Here is a 23,505-nt window from a genome sequence, read left to right as displayed (position 1 = left end):
ACCTCCAAGTTAAAGCTTCTGTCACTACCTTATAAAGGTAAAACCTTGTTTGGTCCTGGTCTGGCAGAAATCATTTTTGAAATTACGGGTGGAAAGGGGTCCTTTCTACCACAAGACAAGAATAGACCTAAAGTACGTCAAAGTAATTTTCGTTCCTTTCATAACTTCAAAGGTCTAAAGCCTTCCTCTCTCTCCTCTAAGCAGGAGCAGCCCAAGTCTTCTTGGAGACCCTTCAGTCTTGGAACAAGGGGAAGCAATCAAAAAACAAAACTCAACTGAGACTAAGTCAGCATGAAGGATCTGCCCCCGGTCCAGGATCGGATCAGGTGGGGGGCAGACTTTCCATTTTTTTTTCTTTCTGTTTGATGTGCTGTTTTTGTTTTGTTTTTTATAGATTTTTATTTGAGGATTAATAAGGCATACATAAATTATGAATATAACATATCATTCATGGAATACAGGTATTATATTGTATGGAGTTTTTATACATTGTATATTCTTAAAAGAAAGATACCCAGGTATAGTGTATCAATCAAATGCCTAATGTTCAATTACCCTCCTGAATGTCACATGAGGGTTTGGACCTCCTCAATATATTATCAAAATACGATGAATGAGCATGCTCAAACTTACTATTTGAGAGATTTCATACTTATTTCATCTTATATTATATATATACATATGTATATATATATATGTATTTTCCACTGACATTTACAGATGCCCTGACATAATTCCCCCTTCCAATTTAAATAGATGTAGGACACATGTATTTGAATTGGCTTAAAGTTAGCGGTACTTGGTGAGTGTATTGACCGTACGCATCATAGACAGTCTTCTATGAAGAGAGTTCATGATTTTTGAACCCCTTTTCTTATTAGGTAGGCCTCTTTTAAACTACAGCATTTCTTTAGTGCATTTGGGATATGGTATTTCATTCTCCCTCTATGACTTGTAGTTGGGATCTAGGATGGCATGCTCGCAACTGATTAATATGGACCCATTTATCCATAATAGTATCGTTTTTAGGGATCCTAATTTTATAGGCGACTGGAGATATTTTGTCAGTAACTATAAAAGGACCCTTCCATGATGGAAGAAATTTCTTCTCCTTAACCTGATCTCTTCCAAAGTTATAAAGATAAACTTTATCATTTATTTCATATTTCTTTTTTGACGTTTTGAGATCATAATAGGTTTTAATGGCAGTTGCGGCCTTTTCCAAGATCCTTTGAGCAAATGCAAAGGCATATTGCAGGTGCTTTCTTAGGTTCTCCACATATTGATGCGTATTGGCAGCGTTTATCAAGTTCTGGTCTGATGTATGGTACAGAAGATGCTGAGGTAGAACCATTCTTCTACCAGTCATCAACTCAAAAGTTGACATCTTAGTAGCACTGCTTGGAGTTGCTCTTAATGCCATTAGGACTAGAGGTAGTTTTACATCCCAGTCTTTACCCGTTTCAGTCAAACTTTTTGAGGATTTTTACAATGGATTGGTTGTAACGTGCTACACCACCACTTGAGGCAGCTCTATATGCAATATGGAGCTTTCTTTTAACCCCTAGTATTTTCCACATTTTGGTCATCACTTCGCTAGTGAAGTGGGTTCCTCGATCGGATTCAATTCTATGGGGCAAACCAAATCTGGAAAATACGTGGTTGATGAGCAATGCTGCACATGTTTCAGCATTATTGTTAGGTGCACTGATGCACTCTACCCATTTAGTGAACAGGCATGTCACTATTAACATGTATTTGTTACCTCTTGATGACCTTGTTACTGGACCAATAAAATCAATTTGTATATCTGACCATGGCATTACCATCCCCCTTTTCTGCAATGGCGCTCTATGTGTTGATGCAGTGAGTTGGAACTGTCGACAGATTAGACACCCTTGACAGTAGGTTTGAACATCTTTCAACATGTGTGGCCAGAAGGAGTAATCACGCAATATTTCATAATGTTAATTTGGCTCCACAATGGCCAGATGTGGAAGCATCATGGGCATGTTGAAGCATTAGACCTCTGAACTTGGTGGGTACCACCCATTGCTGGATGCCAGTTTTAGAGGTTCTAATTAACAAACCATCCTGCAACTTGAATTGTGACCTGGATTTCATTAAGATTCTAAGATCTTCCTTGCCAATACAATCATCTTTTGATATGGGGTTGTTTTCAGGATCTTCTATGTGTTTATAGAAGGTGCCTACAATGGGGTCTTCTTTTTGACTAGTGATCAGGTCCTCACTAGGAGAATCTTGATTCCATTGTACCAAGTTAGGCTCACTCTGTTGTTTAGCCTGGTTTTTGGTAATGGCTTCTACCTGAATTGCACCCATTAAGTGGTCAATATTAAGGAGTTCTCCAGTTATGGCTCCTTGTTTGGCTAATGAATCTGCAAAATCATTGCCTTCCTTATCAGGACCTAGAACCCTGGAATGACCCTTGGTCTTTTTCCAGTGTATGGTTAAATCATTGGACAGCACCAGATTATCAATCTCACAGAACAACTTGCCATGCTTGACTGGTTTGTTGTTACTTTTCTGCATGCCATTTCTTTTCCAAGTTGGCAGGTATTCAACAAAACTGTCGCGCACGTAATTTGAGTCAGTGATGATTAGAAATTCATGAATACCATGTTCAATAGCCATCTCAATGGTTTTTAGAACAGCAGTTAGTTCTGCAACTTGACTGGATCTTGGTCAAATGTTGAAACCTACAGAAATATTTGGGAATCCACTTGCCCAAGTTATACAAATGCCAGCGACTAATCTGCGCTCATTATCAATAGTGACATAGTAAGAACAACCATCAACAAATACCCAAGGTAATGTCTGACAATGGTCCTTATTGTATTTCTTATACGGGGAAAGCAATTGTTCCTCCAGGAAATCATCTTCTGATTATTCTTCCCCAGGATCTTTAGCAGTACAGTCGTGGAGCTCAGCAAGCCCTTGTGCGACTGGATTCTTTTTATTCTGCTTGTAGCGAATTTCTAAAGGCCAGCCTTGTAAGGAAAGAGTCCAAGCTGTTATGCGGCTATTAGACAAATTCCCATCTCTTATTCTCTCACTTTGCAGATATAGCAAAGGCTGGTGGGCCATTTCTACAATAATTTTCTCGCCCTGTATATAGCTGCGGAAATTTTGTAGAGACCATACAGTAGATAAGAGGGCTTTTCGCAATCGCTAAATTTTATTTCTACTGGGGATAGAGTTTTGCTCGCATAAGCAATACTTTACTTAAATTATCATGCTTTTGGTATAAAACAGCACTCATGCTTATATTTGTGTAACCTGTCTCTAAGTAGAAAGGTTTACTACCTTCAGGGTACGCTAAGCAAGGTGCTTGAGTGAGTTTCCTCTTCAGCTCCTTGATGGCTGTCTCTTGAGTCTCACTCCAGTGCCATTTCACATCCTTCTTTAGAAGAAGTAGTAGTGGTTTAGCTAATTCTGCATAATTATCAATGAATTTGCGAGAATAATTTGTCATACCCAGGAATGATCTCAATTCCTTTAAGTTAGTTGGGTTTTTAGAATTTACTATAGCTTCCACCTTTTTCTTCTGAGGATTTAGCCCTTCAGAAGTAACTTCATGTCCTAAGAAGTTTACACGAATGCGGCACCATTGAGCTTTTTGTAGGGATAATTTGACGCCTGCCCTTATAAGTTGGCTGAGGACGTGTTTAAGTTCTGTGATGTGTTTTTCAAAGTCTGTGCTTTTGATTAAAACATCATCAACATAAGATAAGGTCCCCCTTTCCAGTGCATCAGGCATAGCCTTATGCATGAATACAGCAAATTCATGTCCAGAATTTATGTATCTAAAAGGAAGTCTCTGAAATGCATACTGGACCTTTTGGAATGAGAATGCCAGCTTATACTGGTCCTCCTCATGTACCTTTATGGTCGAATATCCCTGTGCACAATCAATAGCAGTGAATATTTTGGATCCCTGCATCTGCGCTAGGCACTGGTCAATATATGGCACAGGCCAGCCAGAAATGTACACTCATTTGTTTAGCTGCCTTAAGTCAGCACACAAACACCATTGTCCATTGCGCTTAAGAACACCTAGAATAGGATTATTATAAGAGTTGTGCACCTGTCTAATAATACCTCTTTCTTCCAAATTTCTTATGATTTCTGCGAGAGAATCATATGAGGCTGAAGGAAGTCTGCGCTACGATAAGGGGGCAGTTTGCAGAGGCTTAGATACAAGGTACTCACCGAGATATGAGGTAAGTTAGGTAAGGTCGGGCAGACTTGCTGGGCCTATGGCTCTTATCTGCCGTCAATATCTATGTTTCTATGTTTCTATCTATGTCTGTATTGTTTAACAAAGACGGGCGGTGCATTGGAATCTGTTTGGATTCTGGCAATGTGCAAGTCTGTAGTACCACAGTCATAAGAATCCCTAGCAAAAATATCCTTGTACTCCATCAGGAGTCCCCGTAGCTGTTGGCGTTCATCATCAGTGGAACAGCCATTAGCTAAAGATATTTGCTCTTCAACTATTAGCTGAAATCCTGGAAAGATTTCAGACTGTCCTATTTCATAGGCTTCTTCTAATCTAGAGGCGAGGTCCCCTTGATTATAACTTATATTGCCCCCACTACTCTGGGTATTGGGGTATTCTTGCTGTTTGATCGGCTGATCAAACACCAGGGAGGCTTCTTCAATTTTACAGATGCCTTCCTCTGAGCTGAAGGGATAAATAGACTGAATTGTAAATAGTCCCTCTGGCATAAACACAAAGGATTGTTCTATTAATTGTTCTTCAGTCAAGTATCCTTCAGTTATTAGCCCAATTACATTTTTCTTTAATCCAAAAGTGTAATAACTTGATTCCAGCGCATATCCTCCTAGTGGTAGAGAAGAGTAAATCCCAAGAGTAATAGATCATAGACTCTCACCACCATGAAAAAAATAATAATTTATCAGGTAAGAATAAATTATGCTTTCATGCCACTGTTTCACTGCCAAATGCGATCATATTTAAAAAAAAAAAAAAAAATTTTTCGCAAACTTGGTTTCTAACTGAAATTATTTAAATACTGTTGTGCAGTCATAACACAGATGGTTTAAAAGATTCTCTGTGATTCTCTTCATTCAGAAATAGCAGACAAGCACAACTTTGCCATTGTTTTTTTTTTAGTTAGAATGACGCTAATTGCTGCTGCGCACCACACTTCTAAAATTTCTGGAAAATGAAGGGGTTAATTAGTTATCTGATAAGGGTAATAGTTTTGTAATGTAGGCATTACCCTCCAACCTCTCTGATCCCTCCCCCCACCTACACTCCTTACCATCATCTTAGGTACTTTCTTTCTAATTCTTTTGTTTTGTAATGTAGGGATCCTTCCTCAACCCTTCCACCCCCCCCCCTCCCTCTAGCGGTGTCCATCTCAGGTACCCAGTTTTCATTTATTATTTCTTTCCTAAAATATGGAGAGTCCACAACATCATCAATTACTAGTGGGAATATCACTCCTGGCCAGCAGGAGGAGGCAAAGAGCACCACAGCAAAGCTGTTAAGTGTCACTCCCCTACCCATAAACCTCAGTCATTCTCTTTGCCTCTGTCAATAGAGGAGGTGAAGTTTTGGTGTCTGATGAAAATTGGATTTCTTTCGCTACAAACAAGATTTTTGGATCTAGCCATAGTCCACGTTAATCTCTTCAATAGGGTGGTGGTGGCGGCTTTAAAATAGTTAGGAACGGGGGCGGAGCCAACTGTTGGAAAGAGCAGACACGTTTCATGGAAACTCCTGCTTAAAATTTTTATATCTACTTAATTGTTTATGATCCTATAGAGGATAATCACACTTTTTGGTCTCATCTTATGGAACTAGCCTCAGTGTCTTTGATTGAGACTGTACGGTAGATGTTTTGCCACAAAGCTCCTGTATGAAGCTGCCTTGATATCCTGAAACTCTGAGCCGCCATTATCCATCTACTCTCTCTGCCTGGTGAACTGTGATACTCCTGCCCGGCGCAACGCCTAATAGCTGGCCACAGGCAAGTAGGGGAGAATTCATTCAGAACTCAGAGTCGTATCTCTTTATTCCTGACCAGGGCAACGGAACCCCCTCCCCCCTTCCCGCTGATGTCTAGGTTAAGTTTGCCTGCTTAATAATACCAGAGACTGGGCCCTACAATACACTCTATTGGCTGTGTATATACTTTCATTATCACTAACACCCATGACCATGGAGCCTGATGTTAGAGAGGAGGATTTAATGTTTCAACGCATGGAGGAGAATTTTGTAGATTTGAAGCGCAGCCTGTGGGCAGTTTGGGAACTAGCCGCGCAGCTATCAGAGGAGGCACAAGCTACAACGCACTGCAACTTGGAGGAGGTCCCATCTATAACAGATGGAGTCCGCAAGGAGAGAAGCGGCACAACACATCTAGATTACAATACCACAGTAGTGATACGCAACACTCTGCTCTCTGGGACCCCTTCACATAGCCGGCATCACCATTTACCCAACGGTACAGTCGCTCCAGTTTTTCACACTCCCTATCTACTCATATGGGCAGCTCCTAGCCACGAGGGGGAGAAAACGCCACTGTGGGACTTGGTCTTACATCACTGCACAGATTGGAACATAATGACTTCCACATTATCAAACAAACGGGACTTTAGTAAATTGGAGAGACATTTGTATACCCTCATCCCATCCTGTCCCAAAGTTGGGAAATCTGGAGTTGGCTGAACATTATGTATACTCATATACCCCCCCTTCTCCCCCAGTTTTTGGTGTATTATTTGTTCTCCTCTTTACTCTCAATATGGATCTCAGGGGGAATCCTCTTGTTTTTTTGTTTGTTTGTTTTTTTTTGCTCATTATGGTGTACGGTTTGATTTTAAGGAGTGATATTGTACCATAGCTTTGTATGTTTATCCCTCATATATATCAAAGGATAGCACATAGATGTCGCTGTTTGATCTAAAGAGCTCATTTCTTCACCCTGCTAAAAGGCTGAAACCTATTCCCTACACAAGTGTTATTAAATTTAAAACATCATTTAATCTATACGAGACAGGATAAGTTGTCAAACTTTCCTCTTGCATTTGTATAGCACTTCTAAGTACGTATGCTGCCGGCGGCCGAGGTAGCAAACTAGTTGGGGAGAGTATATAGAGACAACTTGGTAAATAGGTATCCCACTATATATTAGAGCCTTCGGTGGAGCTTTTTTAATTTATCTTAAGCAGGTTCAAATGTTTTATTTTATTTTATATGCTTCATATACAACCTATATAGATGCTTACAACTTTATTGTGCTAAAATTTAGATCACAAATTTGCACTAATTCATCTCATGGAAACATTTTCTACTAGAGCAGCCATAGATACCCTTACACTGTAAGCTACATGGCCTAGCCTAGAGTTTTTCTATATATAATTCCCAATTATAATGGCAGGGTAGTTCCCGGTCACATAGTACTGTCCCTACACCTTTTCAGCTTCTATTGTTTTTCTCCTAATCCTAGATATCAGATGAGAACCTTTCCTCCCCTCACCTCACCTACCTTTCCTTTTTTTTTAAGGATATGTGGTGAATATTTAGCGGTATTAATCCGCTCCTGATATTGGTTGTATTCCATATCTATTTCATAAGAGCTAAGGTCCCAATTGATATCCTATATAGTACCTTTCAGGGAAAATAGTTTTTTTTTCAATTAAAGAAATATCTGCATATCCCAGTTTCAAGTTTCTTACTAATAGGCTGCAGATTTTGATAAAGAGGTACTATCGCAATATCTCACAAAAATATTAAAAATATGAGGTATCAATGTAATTTATACCATTTACATGAATGATGCAGTTTAGCTGTGTAGTTTCCTATGTTTACTATAGGATTAATTGTCATGATTTACTTATGATATCAGTTGTGTTTGTCTAAAAGTAACACATGTCCCAGCTTATGTTTGTCTCTCATTTTACTAATATGTGGTATCAATGCAACCTATACCATATATATGTTTGAGGCAGTTTAGCTTTTTAGTCTGCCATGTTTACTACATGTATGATCGTTATGATTTATTTCTGGTATCAGATGTGTTTGTCTAGAATTAACATATGTCTCTGCTTATGTTTGTTTATTGTTTTACTAATTACCTCAATAAAAAACTTTGATTTAAAAAAAAAAAAAAAAAAAATAGTTAGGAACTTTTGAGGTGGGCCTTGCTGCGTTTTCCTAACATATTTGCTGCCCATGGTACAGAAAGCCAGAGTAGGTTTACTCTGTTCTTTCTCTTTCTACAGGTCTCTGTGATGAGTATGTGTCCTCTCACACCTTGTAAGCTGTCCTCCTGCCGGACGGCTAGACTGCAGGTAAGTGCCTTTGTCTTCTAGGTTGGGAGAGTTGCACTAGGAAGAGTTTGCCTGTAATAGTTATTGGAACAGATGAATCCTTTGGGAAGGATTTTAATTGGCAGTGGCAGGCACTTATTTTATGTGTGAAACATGTGGGGATTTTATTCCCTCTATATGGCGGGAACTATCCCCTGAGGCTGTGACTTTGGTTAAGTTTGATTGCACTTCATTTTTCACTAATCTGCAGTTATGTGTATCCCACTGAAGCACAGTGATAAGGTTGGAGTTTCTAGAACCGGAACTCACTGGGTGAGTTTCTACTTGTAATCAAGATTGTTCTTCCAGAGTTTGGACTGTCTGAAGTTTTTATTTGATGGTGGTGTGAATGAGCGCAATGTTAAATATTAACTATGCACTTCTCTTCTTTGTTGCCATGTGACTCTGCCTCCTCCGGCATGAGAACGGAGCAAAGCCATTCTCACCTTGTTCTTTAATCAAATCACGTGATCGCCTCCTTCTCCGTCTGAGAACTGAGCGGCACTTTTTCTGAGGTCTCTGTGAGATGAGGAGACTTGGTTTAGTGATTTAATTGATGTTTATTAATGCTCCCTGTCATAGAGGGATGACTGAGTAATGCTGGAAATTTAGAGATTCAGATAGTAAGGTTTCTGTTTCATCTCCTGCTACCCAGTTTGCTCTCCCTCATAAGTCCAATGAGGAGAATACGCTGGTTGCCTCTGAGGGTGACATCTCAAATTTGGACAGTATAAATCCTTTGTCTGATACTGAAGACGTACACTTCACTTTTAAGCTTGAACACCTTCATGTACTGTTAAGGAGGTATTGGCTTCTTTGGACGACTTTGATACACTTGTTGCTGTCAACCATAGGAAATATAGTAAAATTATTATATACTGTGATGTTCCTTCCTCTGTGGAGGTGTTTCCTGTTCCCGTCTGTGCTACAGAGATTATTTCTCAGGAATGGGAGAAGCCAGGGGTATTTTATCTCCACATCTCCAGTATTTAAAAAGATGTTTCCTGTCGCTGACTCTCTTAAAGATAGGGTGCACGTGCCTTAAGTAGAAGGAGCCTTTTCTACTCTAGCTAAGAAAACTATGATCCCTATAGAGGATAGCTGCTCTTTTACGGATCCCATGGACTAGAAGCTGGAGGCTTATTTGACGAAGACGTATGTTAAATTCAAGATCTTCAATGACCACCTTCAGTTTGTATTGCCACTGTTTCAAGTGTGGCATCTTATTTTGCACGCCTTGTCTGATTCAATTTTTATAGAGACTCCTTTGGAGGAGTTCCAAGACAGAATTTAGGCTCTCAGGCTAGCCAATTCCTTTCTTGCTTGCATACAGCCAGTCCTGTGTTGTGCAAGCAAGAAATTTCTTATCCAACAAGAGATTGTTGGTGTAAACTACGGAACGATATTAAGAATTTCAAAGGTTCTTACATCAAGACGTCTTCTATACATTACTATTTGAAGTCTCATGAGCACTCTGAGCAAAATAACTTTCCATTTTAAATTTGTGAAAATTCAAATAATCGAAATCCTTTCATTCCAATGATTCTACTACAAGTTGCCGGTAATCTGACGTCCCCATTGGTAGAGTACCAAACACGTGAACAAGACACGTCAAAGATCTGAATCGGCAGAGAGAACGCCAAATTACACCAGACACGTCAGTCACACGGAGAGGGTAATGTCAGAGAAAGCTAAGGATTACCAACAAGCTTTTGAATTCCGGTGAGTAGATTCCCTTCTTTGGAGACCAGTACAGAACATAAAGTGGAAAACGGAGGACATAATAACTTACACAACTAAATAGAACTATATGAACAGAACTCTTTTTCAACACCATAGTAAAGCCGTGTAAAATAACGGAGACACTACTATTAAAATAAAGGGGCCGTCTTTACTATACTATACTGACATATATGGTTTCTATAAAAACCAATGGATGCCTGTATAAATAGAACGGACCGTTCAATACATACACCAAAGAGTAACCATCATATCGTTAGAGTACAATCAAGTTGATGTTCTATTTTACTTGCAAATCTTATTAATATATTTTGATTGTGTATTTGATATATGATGCTATAAATTTATAATACATATGAATTTGCAATATTTATGAAGTTGATAAGCTTACAAATATCCAATGAATTTTGATACCATTATGAACTTATGATATATCTGCTTGATAGTACGATTAAGAGGTGCACCTCAATATATAGTTTTTAATTTATGAACGATTGTTTTTACATTGTTTAAAAAAAAAAAAAAAAAAAAATTATGACAAATATTTAGCAAGAATATTGCCATTTCTATACCTAAGAGGAATATTAATTATGTGGCAGTAAAAAAGTAAAAAAAATATTCATAGTACACACCATAGTGGCTTTATATAATTTTATAATTTGTAGTTGGCTTTGTAGCGCACTCTTTCTTTGTATAGATTTTTATTTATTGTGAGATTTAGGGATAATTCTCATTTAAGAGTTGCCATAACTACTTCCAAAGGGTATTTTGTTTTATCATCTTGTTTGGACCTGGTCTTGCAGAAGCGATTTCTGATATTTCTGGTGGAAAAGGGTCTTTTCTACCACACAATAAGTAGAATAGGCTTAAAGGTTGTCAAAGTAATTTTTGTTCCTTTTCAAAGGAAAGTCTTTCTCTTTCAAACAGGAACAGTCCAAGTCTTCTTGGTAACCCAATCAGTCTTGGAACAGAGGGAAAACATTTAAGAAACCTGCAGCTGAGTCTAAATTAGCATGTTGGGTTTACCCCGATCAGGGGTTGGATATGGATACGAGATGTCCCAGATCCTTGGGGTAGTATTTTAAGGTTTTAAATAGAATTATAGATTCCCCCCCCCCCCACCAGTGGCAAATTTCTCCTTTCCAGATTATCTGCAGTCCAGGTAAAAAGAGAGGCATTCTTGAACTGTGTTCAGGACCTTCCTCCCTGGGAGTGATAGTCCCAGTTCCAGTAAGGGAATAGGGCCTAGAATTCTATTAGACTAGTTTTCTGAGTACCGTCCTTCAAAATTGAATCCATTTGTTCCATTCTTCCTTTTGGTTAGAGGGTCTGTTCATGACGAACATAGACCTGAAGGATGTGTATCTTCATGTTTCCATCCTAGGAATTTTCTCAAGTTCCTGAGATTTGCCTTTCTAGAAAGACTCTTTCAGGTCTTTGGGTATTGCAGGGGCACTCTTCCTGGACGAAATTTGGTTCAGGTGCCATCCTTTTTTCTAGCAAACTTACATTCAGAGATCTTGTTGTCTTTTCTATGTTCTCATGGATGGAAACAAACCTGGAATAGAGTTCTCTTGTTCCATCTACAAGGGTAATTTTTCTTAGGGACCATGATAGTTTCCCTATCTTGAGAATATTTCTGACAGAGGTCAGAAAATCAAGGATTTCTTCCAAGGAGAAGCGGACATGCGGATCTGTCTTTGAAGATAGATCTAGATCAGTCTTCAAGAGACTCTCTTCCGTGGTGGATTTCTCAGGAGCATCTGTCTCAGGCACATTCTTCCGGAGACCTTCCTGGATGATTGTGACCAATGACGCCAACCTGCGGGTATGGGGAGCAGTTTGGGACTTGTTAAGACACAGGGACTATGGACTCATTAGGAGTCTGTTCTCCCCATAAACATCTTTGAGGTGGGAACGATTCTCAATGCTCTGATGTCTTGACCTCAGTTGTCCTTAGCCCGGTTTATCAGGTTCTAGTCGGACAATATCTCCTCAGTGGCTTACATCTACCACCAGGGAGGAACTCAGAGTTTCCTAGCCATGATGGCTCGGATTGTTCAGTGGGCAGAAGCTTACAATTGCTGTCTATCTGCCATCCCCATTCCAGGGTGGACTACTGGGAAGCGGACTTCCTGACAGACATTTCATCCCAGGGAGTGGGCATTCCATCCGGAGGTGTTCTCCAGGTTAACCCTCAAATGGGGGATGCCGGAGTTGGATATGATGGCGTCTCGACAGAACGCCAAGCTTCCAAGGTACGGTTCAAGGTCGAGAGATCGACAGACTGCCCTGATAGATGCTCTGGCGGTTTCTTTAGATTTCAGTCTGGCATATCTTTTTCCTTCGTTTGCTCTCCTTTCACAAGTCTTTGCTTGTATCTCTCAGGAGAGAGCATCGGTAATTCCAATAGCCCCTGCGTGGCCTCGAAGGATCTAGTATGCAGACCTAGTGAAGATGTCATCTCTTCCACCTTGGAGGTTTCCTCTGAGGATGAACTTTCTAACTCATGGTCCATTCCTTCATCCAAATAGCGTTTCTCTGAAACTGACTGCTTGGAGATTGAACGCTTAGTTCTGTCTAAGCAGGATTTTTTTTGAGTCGGTCATTGAGACCATGATTCAGGCTTGCAAGCCTGTTAGTAGAAAGATTTACCATTAGGTATGGCGTAAATACCTTTATTGGTGTGAATCAAAGGGCTATTCTTGGAGTGGGGCTCAGGATTCCTAAGATTTTGTCTTTTCTCTAGGAAGTTCTGGAGAAGGGATTGTCAGTCAGTTCTCTGAAGGGTCAGATTTCTGCATTATCTTTATTATCTGCGTCTGGCAGGTGTGCCAGATGTTCAATCTTTTTGTCAGGCCCTGGTCAGAACCTGTGTATAAGTCTGTTGCTCCTCCTTGGAGCCTTAACCTTGCTCCTAAAGTTTTGCAGCAGGCAAAGTCCAAGATAAGTTGTTATCGTGGAAGGTTTTGTTTCTTATTGCTATCTCTTCTGCTCGGAGAGTCTCGGAACTCTCGGCTTTGCAGTGTAATTCGCCTTATCTTTGATACTGATAAGGCAGTTCTTCGTACTAAGTTAGGTTTTCTTTCAAAAGTGGTTTCGGATAGAAATATTAATCAGGAAATTGTTGTTCCTTCTCTATGTCCTAATCCTTCTTCTAGTAAGGAACGTTTGTTACACAACTTGGATGTCGTGCGTGCTTTAAAATTTTATCTACAGCCGACTAAGGATTTTCAACAGTCTTCTGCCCTGTTTGTTTGTTTCTCTGGAAAGCGTAAGGGTCAGAAAGCTACTGCTACTTCTCTTTCTCTCTGGTTGAGAAGTATTATTGGTTTTGCTTATGAGACTGCTGGCCAGCAGCCTCCTGAGAGAATTACGGCTCATTCCACGAGGGCTGTCTTCTCTTCTTGGGCTTTCAAAATTGAAGCTTCTGTGGAACAGATTTGCAAAGCAGCCACTTGGTCCTCATTTCATACTTTTTCCAAATTCTACAAATTTGATACTTTTGCCTCAGCCGAGGCTTTTTTTGGGAGAAAGGTTCTTCAAGCTGTGGTGCCTTCTGTTTAGGTCTGCCTGTCTTGCTATTCCTCCCTAGTGATCTGTGTCCTCTAGCTTTGGTATTGGTTCCTACTAGTAATTGATGATGTCGTGGACTCTCCATATCTTAGGAAAGAAAACAAGATTAATGCTTACCTGATAAATCTGTTTCTTTCCGGATATGGAGAGTCCACGACCCCACCCTAAAATTTTAAGACAGTTATTTTTTTACTAAACATCAGGCACCTCTACACCTTTGTGTTATTCCTTTTTTCCATTTCCCTTCGGTCGAATGACTGGGGTTTATGGTTAGGGGAGTGACACCTAACAGCTTTGCTGTGGTGCGCTTTGCCTCCTCCTGCTGGCCAGGAGTGATATTCCCACTAGTAATTGATGATGTTGTGGACTCTCCATATCCTGAAAGAAATAGATTTATCAGGTAAGCATAAATCTTGTTTTTATTTATTAATTAAGTGTGAGGTTACAAGTGATGCGCAATGGATATGACGTTAGCACAATCACGATTTTCGTGATCCATTTTTCTTCCGCTGATATTACAAGTCAGGAGAAATAGTGATTGCGCTAGCGCAATAGCCTTTTCCACCTCAATCCTTACCGCGATCTAAGAGCTCAGGTAAACTGTTTTCCTAAACTAAAAAGATGCACAAAACGCAACAAAAATACCTTACAATGTACAGTTACACCCATAAACTACACTATTAACCCCTTAGTGACCAGACAATTTTTCAATTTTCTTACCGTTAGGGACCAAGGCTATTTTTACATTTCTGTGGTGTTTGTGTTTAGCTGTAATTTTCCTCTTACTCATTTACTGTACCCATACATATTATACCGTTTTTCTCACCATTAAATGGACTTTCTAAAGATACAATTATTTTCATCATATCATATAATTTAATATAAAACAAATTATAAAATATGATACAAAGATTAAAAAAAACACACTTTTTCTAACTTTGACCACCAAAATCTCTTGCGCATCTACAAGCACCAAAAAGCTCCCATGCTAAATAGTTTCTAAATGTTGTCCTGAGTTTAGAAATACCCAATGTTTACTTGTTCTTTGCAAGTTATAGGGCAATAAGTACAAGTAGCACTTTGCTATTTCCAAACCATTTTTTTTCTTCAAAATTAGCAATAGTTATATTGTAACACTGATATCTATCAGGAATCTCTGAATAACCCTTCACATGTATATATTTTTTTTACAAGGGACAGCTCAGTCCACTGAGATAAATAGATGCAAGAGGGAAAGCATAAAAGTTAAAATGTCTATTTTATTAGGATTTCAATGTAAAAACATTCAGGCACAGCTCACAGGCACAAACAGCTGACGCGTTTCATGCCAACAGGCATTTCATCAGAGCAGATTTATTTTTTTTAGTAGACAACCCAAAGTATTGATCTAACTTTTTAACAAATTTTAGGTTTCTCACTGAAATTATTTACAAACGGCTTGTGCAATTATAATACAAATGGTTGTAAATGCTTCTCTGGGATCCCCTTTGTTCAGAAATAGCAGACATATATAGCTTTGGCATTACTTTTTGGTAATTAGAAGGCCGCTAAATGGTGCTGCGCACCACACTTGTATTATGCCCAGCAGTGAAGAGGTTAATTAGGTATCTTGCAGGATTCATTTTAGCTTTAGTGTAGAGATCAGCCTCCCACTTGACACCTCCAACCCCCTGATTCCTCCCTGACCCCTCTCAAACAGCTTCCCTCCCCCACCTCACAATTGTCACTGCCATCTTAAGTACTGGCAGAAAGTCTGCCAGTCCTAAAATAAAAGGCTTTTTTTTTTTTTTAATTTTTAAGTTATATTTATTATGCAGTGTTGGATCCCCCTTAGCTCCTAACCTCCCTGAGCACCATCGCTGACTGATGCAGAGAGGGCCACAGAGTGGCTCTCTCTGCATCGTTATGTAAAAAAGGGTATTAAAGTGATGCCTCAATAAACCGCCCTTTACCCCTCAAACCGCCATCTCCCACATCTCCAACCATAAATAAAACTATTAACCCCTAATCCACCATCCTCCTACATTGCCAACCCTACATAAAACTATTAACCACTAAACCGCTATCCCCCACCGCAAACACTATATAAAAGTATTAACCCCTAAACCGCCATCCCCCACAACGTAAACTACCTAAATAAACTATTAACCCATAAACTGCCATCCCCCACAATTCAAAATATCTACAGCTGCCAGTACCCAGTTTGATGAAAAAAACGTTTTTTTATTATTTTTATAAATAAAAAATAATTTTTTCTGTAGTGTAGCTGCCCCCTCTCAATTCCCCCTCCGCCTCCCAGATCCCTTTCCCAACATTTATTCCCCTCTCCCTACTCATAAATTTGACTCTCTGCATCGGTGTGTAAAAAAGGGTATTGCAGTGATGTCTCAATATCGAGGCATCACTGCAATACCTTGAAAGCGGCTGGAAGCGATCACGATGGCTTCCAGCGCTTGAAACCCCAGTCGACGTGCCAGGCACGTCCTTGGTCGTTAATAACCGTTTTTTGTGGGACGTGCCTGGCACTTCCTTGGTCGTTAAGGGGTTAACCCCTAAACCGCCATCTCCCACATCGGCAACCACAAATAAAACTAACCCCTAAACCACCATCCCCCACAACGCGAACTACCTAAATAAACTGTTAACCCCTAAACCGCCATCCCCCACAATGCACAGTTATAAACTAACAACTAAACCCCCTAACCTAACACCCCTAGCGTAACTCCAATTAAAATACCCATACATTAAATGAAAAACTATACTAACTACCTTAAATTAAATAAAAACTTACCTGTAAAATTAAAGGGACACTCAGGTTATATTAAATTTTCATGATTCAGATACAGAATGTAATTTTAAACAACTTTCCAATTTACTTCCATTAAACAAAAATGTGCAGTCTTTTATATTTACACTTTTTGAGTCACCAGCTCCTACTGAGCATGTGCAAGAACTCACTGACTATACATATATGCATTTGTGATTGGCTGATTACTATCACATGGTACAGGGGGAGTGGAAATATACATAACTTTGAAATGTGTTAAAAAAAATCTACTGCTTATTTGAAATTCAGAGTAAATGCTATTGCATTGTCTTGTTATCTTGCATTTGTTGATTATGCAAATCTACTGTGTTTACTGGTCCTTTAAATTAAAACCTAAGCTTAACCTAAAAAAAAACCTAACATTACTTAAAAAAAAAAACCCAACTTACAGTACCAAAAATAAAAAACCTACATTACAAAAAACCACAACTAACATTTACAAAAAATAAACAAAATACCTACCCCTAAAAAAATAAAAAATTAAATGAAAAACCCGATTCTACAAATAAACTACCAATAGCCCTTAAAAGGGCCTTTTATAAGGACATTGCCCTAAAGCAAACAGCTCTTTTGCATAAAAAAAAAATTACCCCCTAACATTAAAACCCCCTACTCCCCAAACCCCTCAAAATAAAAAAAAATCCTAACTAACAGCTATTTTTCTGCGCAAATAAAATTAAAAAAATCCCTAATCTTAAAAAAACAAACAACAAATAAAAAAAAAAAACTATGTCTATCCCCAAAATTGGTACTCACCAATGATGATGGGCGGCGCTCCATCTTCATCTTCTTCAATCAGCGGTGCATCTTCTATCTTCATCCCGGTGGGGACGTTTGCGGCAACGTCGGTCCTCCTCTTCAGACCATAGACACGGAGGTCCTCTTCATGCGGTCTCCAGCCGCACACTGAACATTGAATGCAAGGTACCCCCTTTTATCTAGGGGTACCCTTGCATTCCTGTTGGTTGATTTGAACTTTCAAATTCAAATCAGCCCAATAGGATTAAAGTTTTTTTCCTTTCATCCTATTGGCTCATTTGAATTTGAAGAATTTTTTCCACTTTTTTTTCTCCATTGATTTCAATGGAGAACACATCAACGAGCATGCGAAAACTCCGCTAGCTCAACTTGTAATACGAGCGGATCCCAAGAAGCGCAAAAAGCATTTCGCTAGCGAAAAATTTAGATTTGCCACGCCACTTGTAATCTCGCCCTAAATGTTTTTCTGTAGTTTGTAGGTTCCCCTCTCCGTGAACGTTATGCACTGCTGGTCCCAAATGAAAAATAGTGCTGATTGAATCAGTAGCGCAAGTTCCACTTCTTAGTCGTTTAACACCTTTGCTGGGGTTTAATAGGGTCAATAGTCTTAAAATTACATTCTCTACCAGAAAAAGAGCATGTCATTTTTGTTACCATTAGGTTAAGGTGAGTTTAATAAAAGTAGTCACTTCTAAGTGTCTGCAGATTCAGTGTAATCTGTAATACAAAAAAATGGCAGCTCTTGATAAAATACTTCTTTGTTTTAGGCCTTTGGTTTCCTGAATCTCATCATCTGGTTGGGAAACGTCTGGTTTGTGTTTAAAGAGACTGGGTGGAGCACTCCCTTCGTGAAGTACCCACCACCAGCCCAGGAGAAACAGCCAGCTCCTGAAACCTACAACCAGCCCCAAGGATATGTTCAGCAGGATAGCTATGCACAGCAAGGAGGCTACCAGCCTGACTATTATGGGCAGCAGCCAGACTACACTCAGCAGCCGTACAGCCAGGGCACCTACAATCAGCCAGGTGTGCCCACCTCCTTCTCCAACCAGATGTGAGATGGTGAGTTTCCTCATTACACAGCCACTTTTGGAAATGAGTTGACCTTTGTATATGTAAGTGCTTTGTATCACCTTCCGGACGTTATTGCATTGTGCAGTTTATCAACTACTGGTTGTGTCTGTGTCTCAGGACATGTGTGTGCCTTTTGCCAAGCTCTTAATATGTGCATATTGTGCTGACCTCTGGATGTGCGCATTGTGCTGACCTGTGGATGTGCATATTGTGCTGACCTGTGAATGTGCGTATTGTGGTTGTGCTGACCTTCTGATGTGCACATTTTACTGACCTGTAGATGTGCTCATTGTGCTGACCTCTGGATGTGTGCATTGTGCTGACCTCTGGATGTGCGCATTGTGCTGATTTCTGGATGTGCGCTTTGTGCTGTCTTCTGGATGTGTGCATTGTGCTGAATTCTCGATTTGCGCATTATGCTGACCTCTGATTATGTGAATTGTGCTGACCTCTGGAAGTGCGTGTTTATCGTGTTGACCTCCAACTGTATGTAAATAGTGTTGTCCCCTGGACATGTGTGTTTTGCCAACTTCTGATTGATGTTTTGTACCATCCTCTGGATGTGCATGTGTTGTGCCATCATATGGATGTGTATGATATGCCAACCTCTGAATGTTTGTGTGCTGTGCCAACCTCTGGACATACGTGTGCTTTTTCACCCTGTGTAATGTGTTTTTTGTCCCACTTTTGAATGTGTGTGTGTGTGTGTTGTGCCAACCTCTGGACTTATCTGTATGTGTGTTCGGTGCATGTGTGTTTTATGTTGATTTCTGGACATGTGTATGTCTTCTCTCAACTTTGACATATTTTGTGCCTAGCTCTTGACATGTGTCCACTGTGGTAACATCTGTATGTGTGTGTTGTGCCATCATCTTGGCATGCGTGCCGTGCCAACCTCTTGTTCTTTGTCTCACCTTTTATATGTGTTGGTATGTTGTGCCAACCCTGGATGTGTGTTTGAGTTGTGCTGCGCTCTGAACATGTGTGCTTTGTCCCACCTCTGGACATGTGTCGGTTTGTGTTGATCTCTGGATGTGTGAGTGCTGTTGTCTTCTTGATTTGTGTATGGTTTGGGCTGACCTCTGGATGTGTAAGTATTGTGTTGTCTTCTAGACATGTGTGTGGTTTTGGTTGACCTCTGGATGTGTAAGCATTGTGTTGTCTTCTGGACATGTTTATGGTTTGGGCTGACCTCTGGATGTGTAAGTATTGTGTTGTTTTCTAGTATTGTGTATGGTTTGGGCTGACCTCTGTTTGTCTGAGTATTGTCTTTTGGACATGTGTATGGTTTGGGTTGACCTCTGGATGTCTTAGTATTGTCTTCTAGACATGTGTATGGTTTGGGCTAACCTCTGGATGTGTAAGTATTGTATTGTTTTCTAGTATTGTGCATGGTTTGAGCTGACCTCTGTATGTCTGAGTATTGTCTTCTAGACATGTGTATGGTTTGAGCTGACCTCTGGATGTGTAAGTATTGTGTTGTCTTCTGGACATGTGTATGGTTAGCACTGACCACTGGATTAGGGTTGCCACTTCGGCCATGTTTTCCTGGACACTTATGAGTTACACATGCTACAGGGTGTGCAGAGGGGGGACATGAATTGTACCCATGGACAGCACACAAATTAGTGATCCTAGACAGCACTATTCATGTTCCTCCCTGCACATTTTGTAGCATGTGTAACTCATAAGTATTTCCGGGAAAACATGGCTGAGGTAGCAACCCTACACTAGATGTGTGAGTGTTGTGTTCTCTTCTTGGTATGTGTAGGGTTCGCCCTGGCCTCTGGATGTGTGAGTATTGTGTTGACTTCTGGACATGTGTGTGGTTTGGGCTGATCTCTGGATGTGTGAGTATTGTGTTGACTTCTGGACATGTCAGTGGTTGTGCCTGGATGTGTGAGTGTTGTGTTCACTTATGCCCATGTGTATGTGTGTGTTGACCTCTGGACATGTATGTGTTGTGCCATCGTCTTGGCATGTGTGCCATGCCAACCTCTTGTTCTTTGTCTCACCTTTAGATGTGTGTGTGGAAGTGTGTGTGAGTTGTGGTGTCCTCTGGATATGTGTGTTTTGTCCCACCTGTGGACATGTGTCGGTTTGTGCTGATCCTTGGATGTGTAAGTGTTGTTTTGTCTTCTGGACATGTGTGTGTTTGAGCTGACCTCTGGATGTGTCAGTGTTGTGTTGACTTCTGGACATGTGAGGGGTGTGGCCTGGCCTCGGGATGTATGAGTGTTGTGTTGACATCTGGACATATGTGTGTGTGGTTTGTGCTAGCCTCTGGATGTGTAAGTGTTTTTTTGACTTCTGGACATGTGTGTGGATTGGGCTGACCTCTAGATGTGTAAGTGTTGGGTTTGACATCTGGATGTGTGTGGTGTGTGCTAACCTCTGGATTTCTGAGTGTTAGGTTCACTTCTGAACATGTGTGTGGGATTTGTGCTGACCTCTGGATGTGTGAGTGTTGTGTTTCACTTCTGGACATGTTTGTGGTTTGTGCTGATCTCTGAATGTGTGAATGTTGTGTTGACCTCTGGACATGTTTGTGGTTTGTGCTGACCTCGGAATGTGTGAGTGTTGTGTTTCACTTCTGGACATGTTTGTGGTGATCTCTGAATGTGTGAATGTTGTGTTGACTTCTGGACATGTGTATGGTTTGGGCTGGCCTCTGGATGTGTGAGTGTGGTGTTTGGCTTCTAGACATGTGTATGGTTTGGTCTGACATCTAGATGTGTGAATGTTGTTAAACTTCTGGACATGTGTATGGTTTGGTCTGACCTCTGGATGTGTGGGCTTTTTTTTACTCCTGGACATGTTCATGTATTGTTACAACCTCTGGGTGCAAGTTATGTGTGGTTACGGATGTGTTTAGGGATCTGGACATGTGTGCAGGTACCCTAGCTTGTTGCAGTCATGTTTAGTGGACAAGGGATTAAGTAGGCAAATTACTTGGGGGACTGACAATGTATATAATGTGTTATACTTCTCAATACATAATTTCTCTTGTTCATACCTTTATCCTATCCTTTCTTTTCTTTTTTACCTATTTCTGTCGCCCCTCACTCACATTACTCTTCCTTTCCCCTCTGTCTACTCCCTGTTTTTCTTCCCTCTCATTCAATCTCTTTTTTTTTCAGCCTTCTCCCTCACACTTTGTTCCTTTCTGTCTATTGTTACCTTTTTTGTTCCTTTCTTTCTTTCTTTCTTTCTCTCTCTGTCTGTCTTTTTTTTCACTCTGTCTTCCTCTCTCACGCTGTCTCTTTCTTCCTTTCCCTCTCTTTTCATCTCTCTCACTTTCTCTGTCTCTTGATCTCGCTCACCCTCTGACTTTCTCAATGTTTCTCTCTTCCTCTCGCTAACTCTCTGGGGCCGAATTATCAAGCGCCGAATGGAGCTTGATGCCCCTATTTCCGCGCAAGCCTTCTAAAGACCGCTGCTTCATAACTTGTCCGCCTGCTCTGCGGCAGCGGATATCGATCCGCCCAATCCTATACGATCGGGCTGATTGACACCCGAATCTGCAGGGGGCGGTATTGCACAAGCAGTTCACAAAAACTTCCTGTGTAATGATAAATGCCGACAGCGTATGCTGTAGGCATTTATCGGTGTGCGGCGGACATGATACGGCTATTTATCGGTGTGCGGCGGACATGATACGCTACATCGTATCATGTCCACTCGCACATTAATAAATAGGCCCCTCTGTCTCTACCTGGTTTCTCTCTCTCACTTTCTTTCTTTTACTATGTCGCTCATCCACTCAGTCTCTCTCTCATCCTCTGTCTTTCTTTTTCTTTCTCCCTCTCATATTGTTGCTCTCTCCCTCTCTCTCACTCTCTGTCTCTTTTTTCCTCTCTCTTTTTCTCTTTGTCTCATTGCTGTTCCTTTTTTTTCTCTCACGCCTTTCTCTCTTCCGTATCTCTCCCCTTAGGCTGATGTGACACAGCCGTTCCGTGAGCTCCTGCTTCAGGTTGTTCCGTTCTGATGTGCAGTGCTGCAGCCCAGCTGCCCGAGTGAATATAAATGGGAGAATGTTGTGTCCGTGATGTTTATATAATATATAATATAATATATATTTAATGATATATATATGTACCAAAACACAGGAAACCCCATCTCATTCTACCAGAGACTGTCTTCCTGCAGAGAATTGCTGTAATCCCTTCCATGCCAGAGCCCTGAAGAACATAGCTGTGTAACCCCTTCCCTGCCAAAGCTCTGCAGAGCATTGCTGTGTTACCCCTTACCTGCCAGAGCTTTACAGAGCATCGCTGTAACCCCTTCCAAAGCCCTGCAGAACAATTATTGTGTAACCCCTTCCCTGCCAGAGCTCTGCAGAGTATTTCTGTGTAACCCCTTACCTGCCAGGGTGTAGCCGTGTGTAACCCCTTCTTTGCCAGAAAGTGCATTAAAATGCGTCCCTGTCATTAGTAAGCACAGTATGGTAAATTAAGAGAGTATTTTATAGGACTAGCTACTAGTGTCTCTGACATTGAAGGGGTTTTTGGGGAAATGATTGTTTATACACTGTTTTTAAGCTTTCCTGGTTAGTTCTATTTCTTCTGTAGCAATCAGTGGTGTCTGCACCTTGCAACGCATTTTAGGCCCCTCACGCAACAAAGGAAACAATGCAGATTATATATGTAGCTGAATGCCAGTGTGCTCTGTGTAGTTATGATACATTGTGCCGATTAGGAAAGCAACAGAATACAAGGATGGGAACACTAAAGATGCCCCTCCCTGTGCATTAAATACCCCACTTGTCCCATTACTGACAACTGCTTCAACCCCCAAATCACCCATGCCTGGTACCCCTTGTGCTGTGTATCGTGTTTGTGACACTGATGTGCTGTAACCCTAACCGGAAATAAAGACAGACTGGAACAGGTGGTGTGTGTGTCATTACTAAATCCCACAGGATCAGTCAGGGGCTACAGGGAACTAATCTCGTTGTTATCTCATCTTTCCTTCCCCTCATTCTTCCCCCCCCCACACACTTTTTCCCTATCTTTTCCATTGTACCTCCCCTCAATCCCTCACTTTCCCCTTCTTACTGCTCATTCCCTCTCTTTCCCCCTCTTCCCCTTGTTCCCCCTCTCTCCTCTCATTATCTATCTTTCTCTCAACCATTCCCTGTTCCTCCACTAGTTCCCTTTCTT

General features: G+C 40.7%; 1 protein-coding gene across 1 annotated transcript in view; it reads left to right on the top strand.

The window, feature by feature from the left end:
• Nucleotides 1–23,230, top strand: part of SYP (synaptophysin) — an 86,157-nt gene extending 62,927 nt beyond the window's left edge. Inside the window, exons 6-7 of the mRNA XM_053695987.1 lie at nucleotides 18,037–18,331; nucleotides 22,278–23,230. Coding sequence (XP_053551962.1) covers nucleotides 18,037–18,327 — 291 coding nt within the window. The 3' untranslated portion in view covers nucleotides 18,328–18,331; nucleotides 22,278–23,230. The remainder of the gene's footprint in view (nucleotides 1–18,036; nucleotides 18,332–22,277) is intronic.
• The last annotated feature ends 275 nt before the right edge of the window (nucleotides 23,231–23,505 follow it).

Source organism: Bombina bombina, chromosome 12 (assembly GCF_027579735.1).
Source record: "Bombina bombina isolate aBomBom1 chromosome 12, aBomBom1.pri, whole genome shotgun sequence".
NCBI classification, from domain to species: Eukaryota; Metazoa; Chordata; class Amphibia; order Anura; family Bombinatoridae; genus Bombina; species Bombina bombina.
The sequence above is the reverse complement of the archived record's forward strand: the minus strand, read 5'-3'. Positions and strand labels throughout refer to the sequence as shown.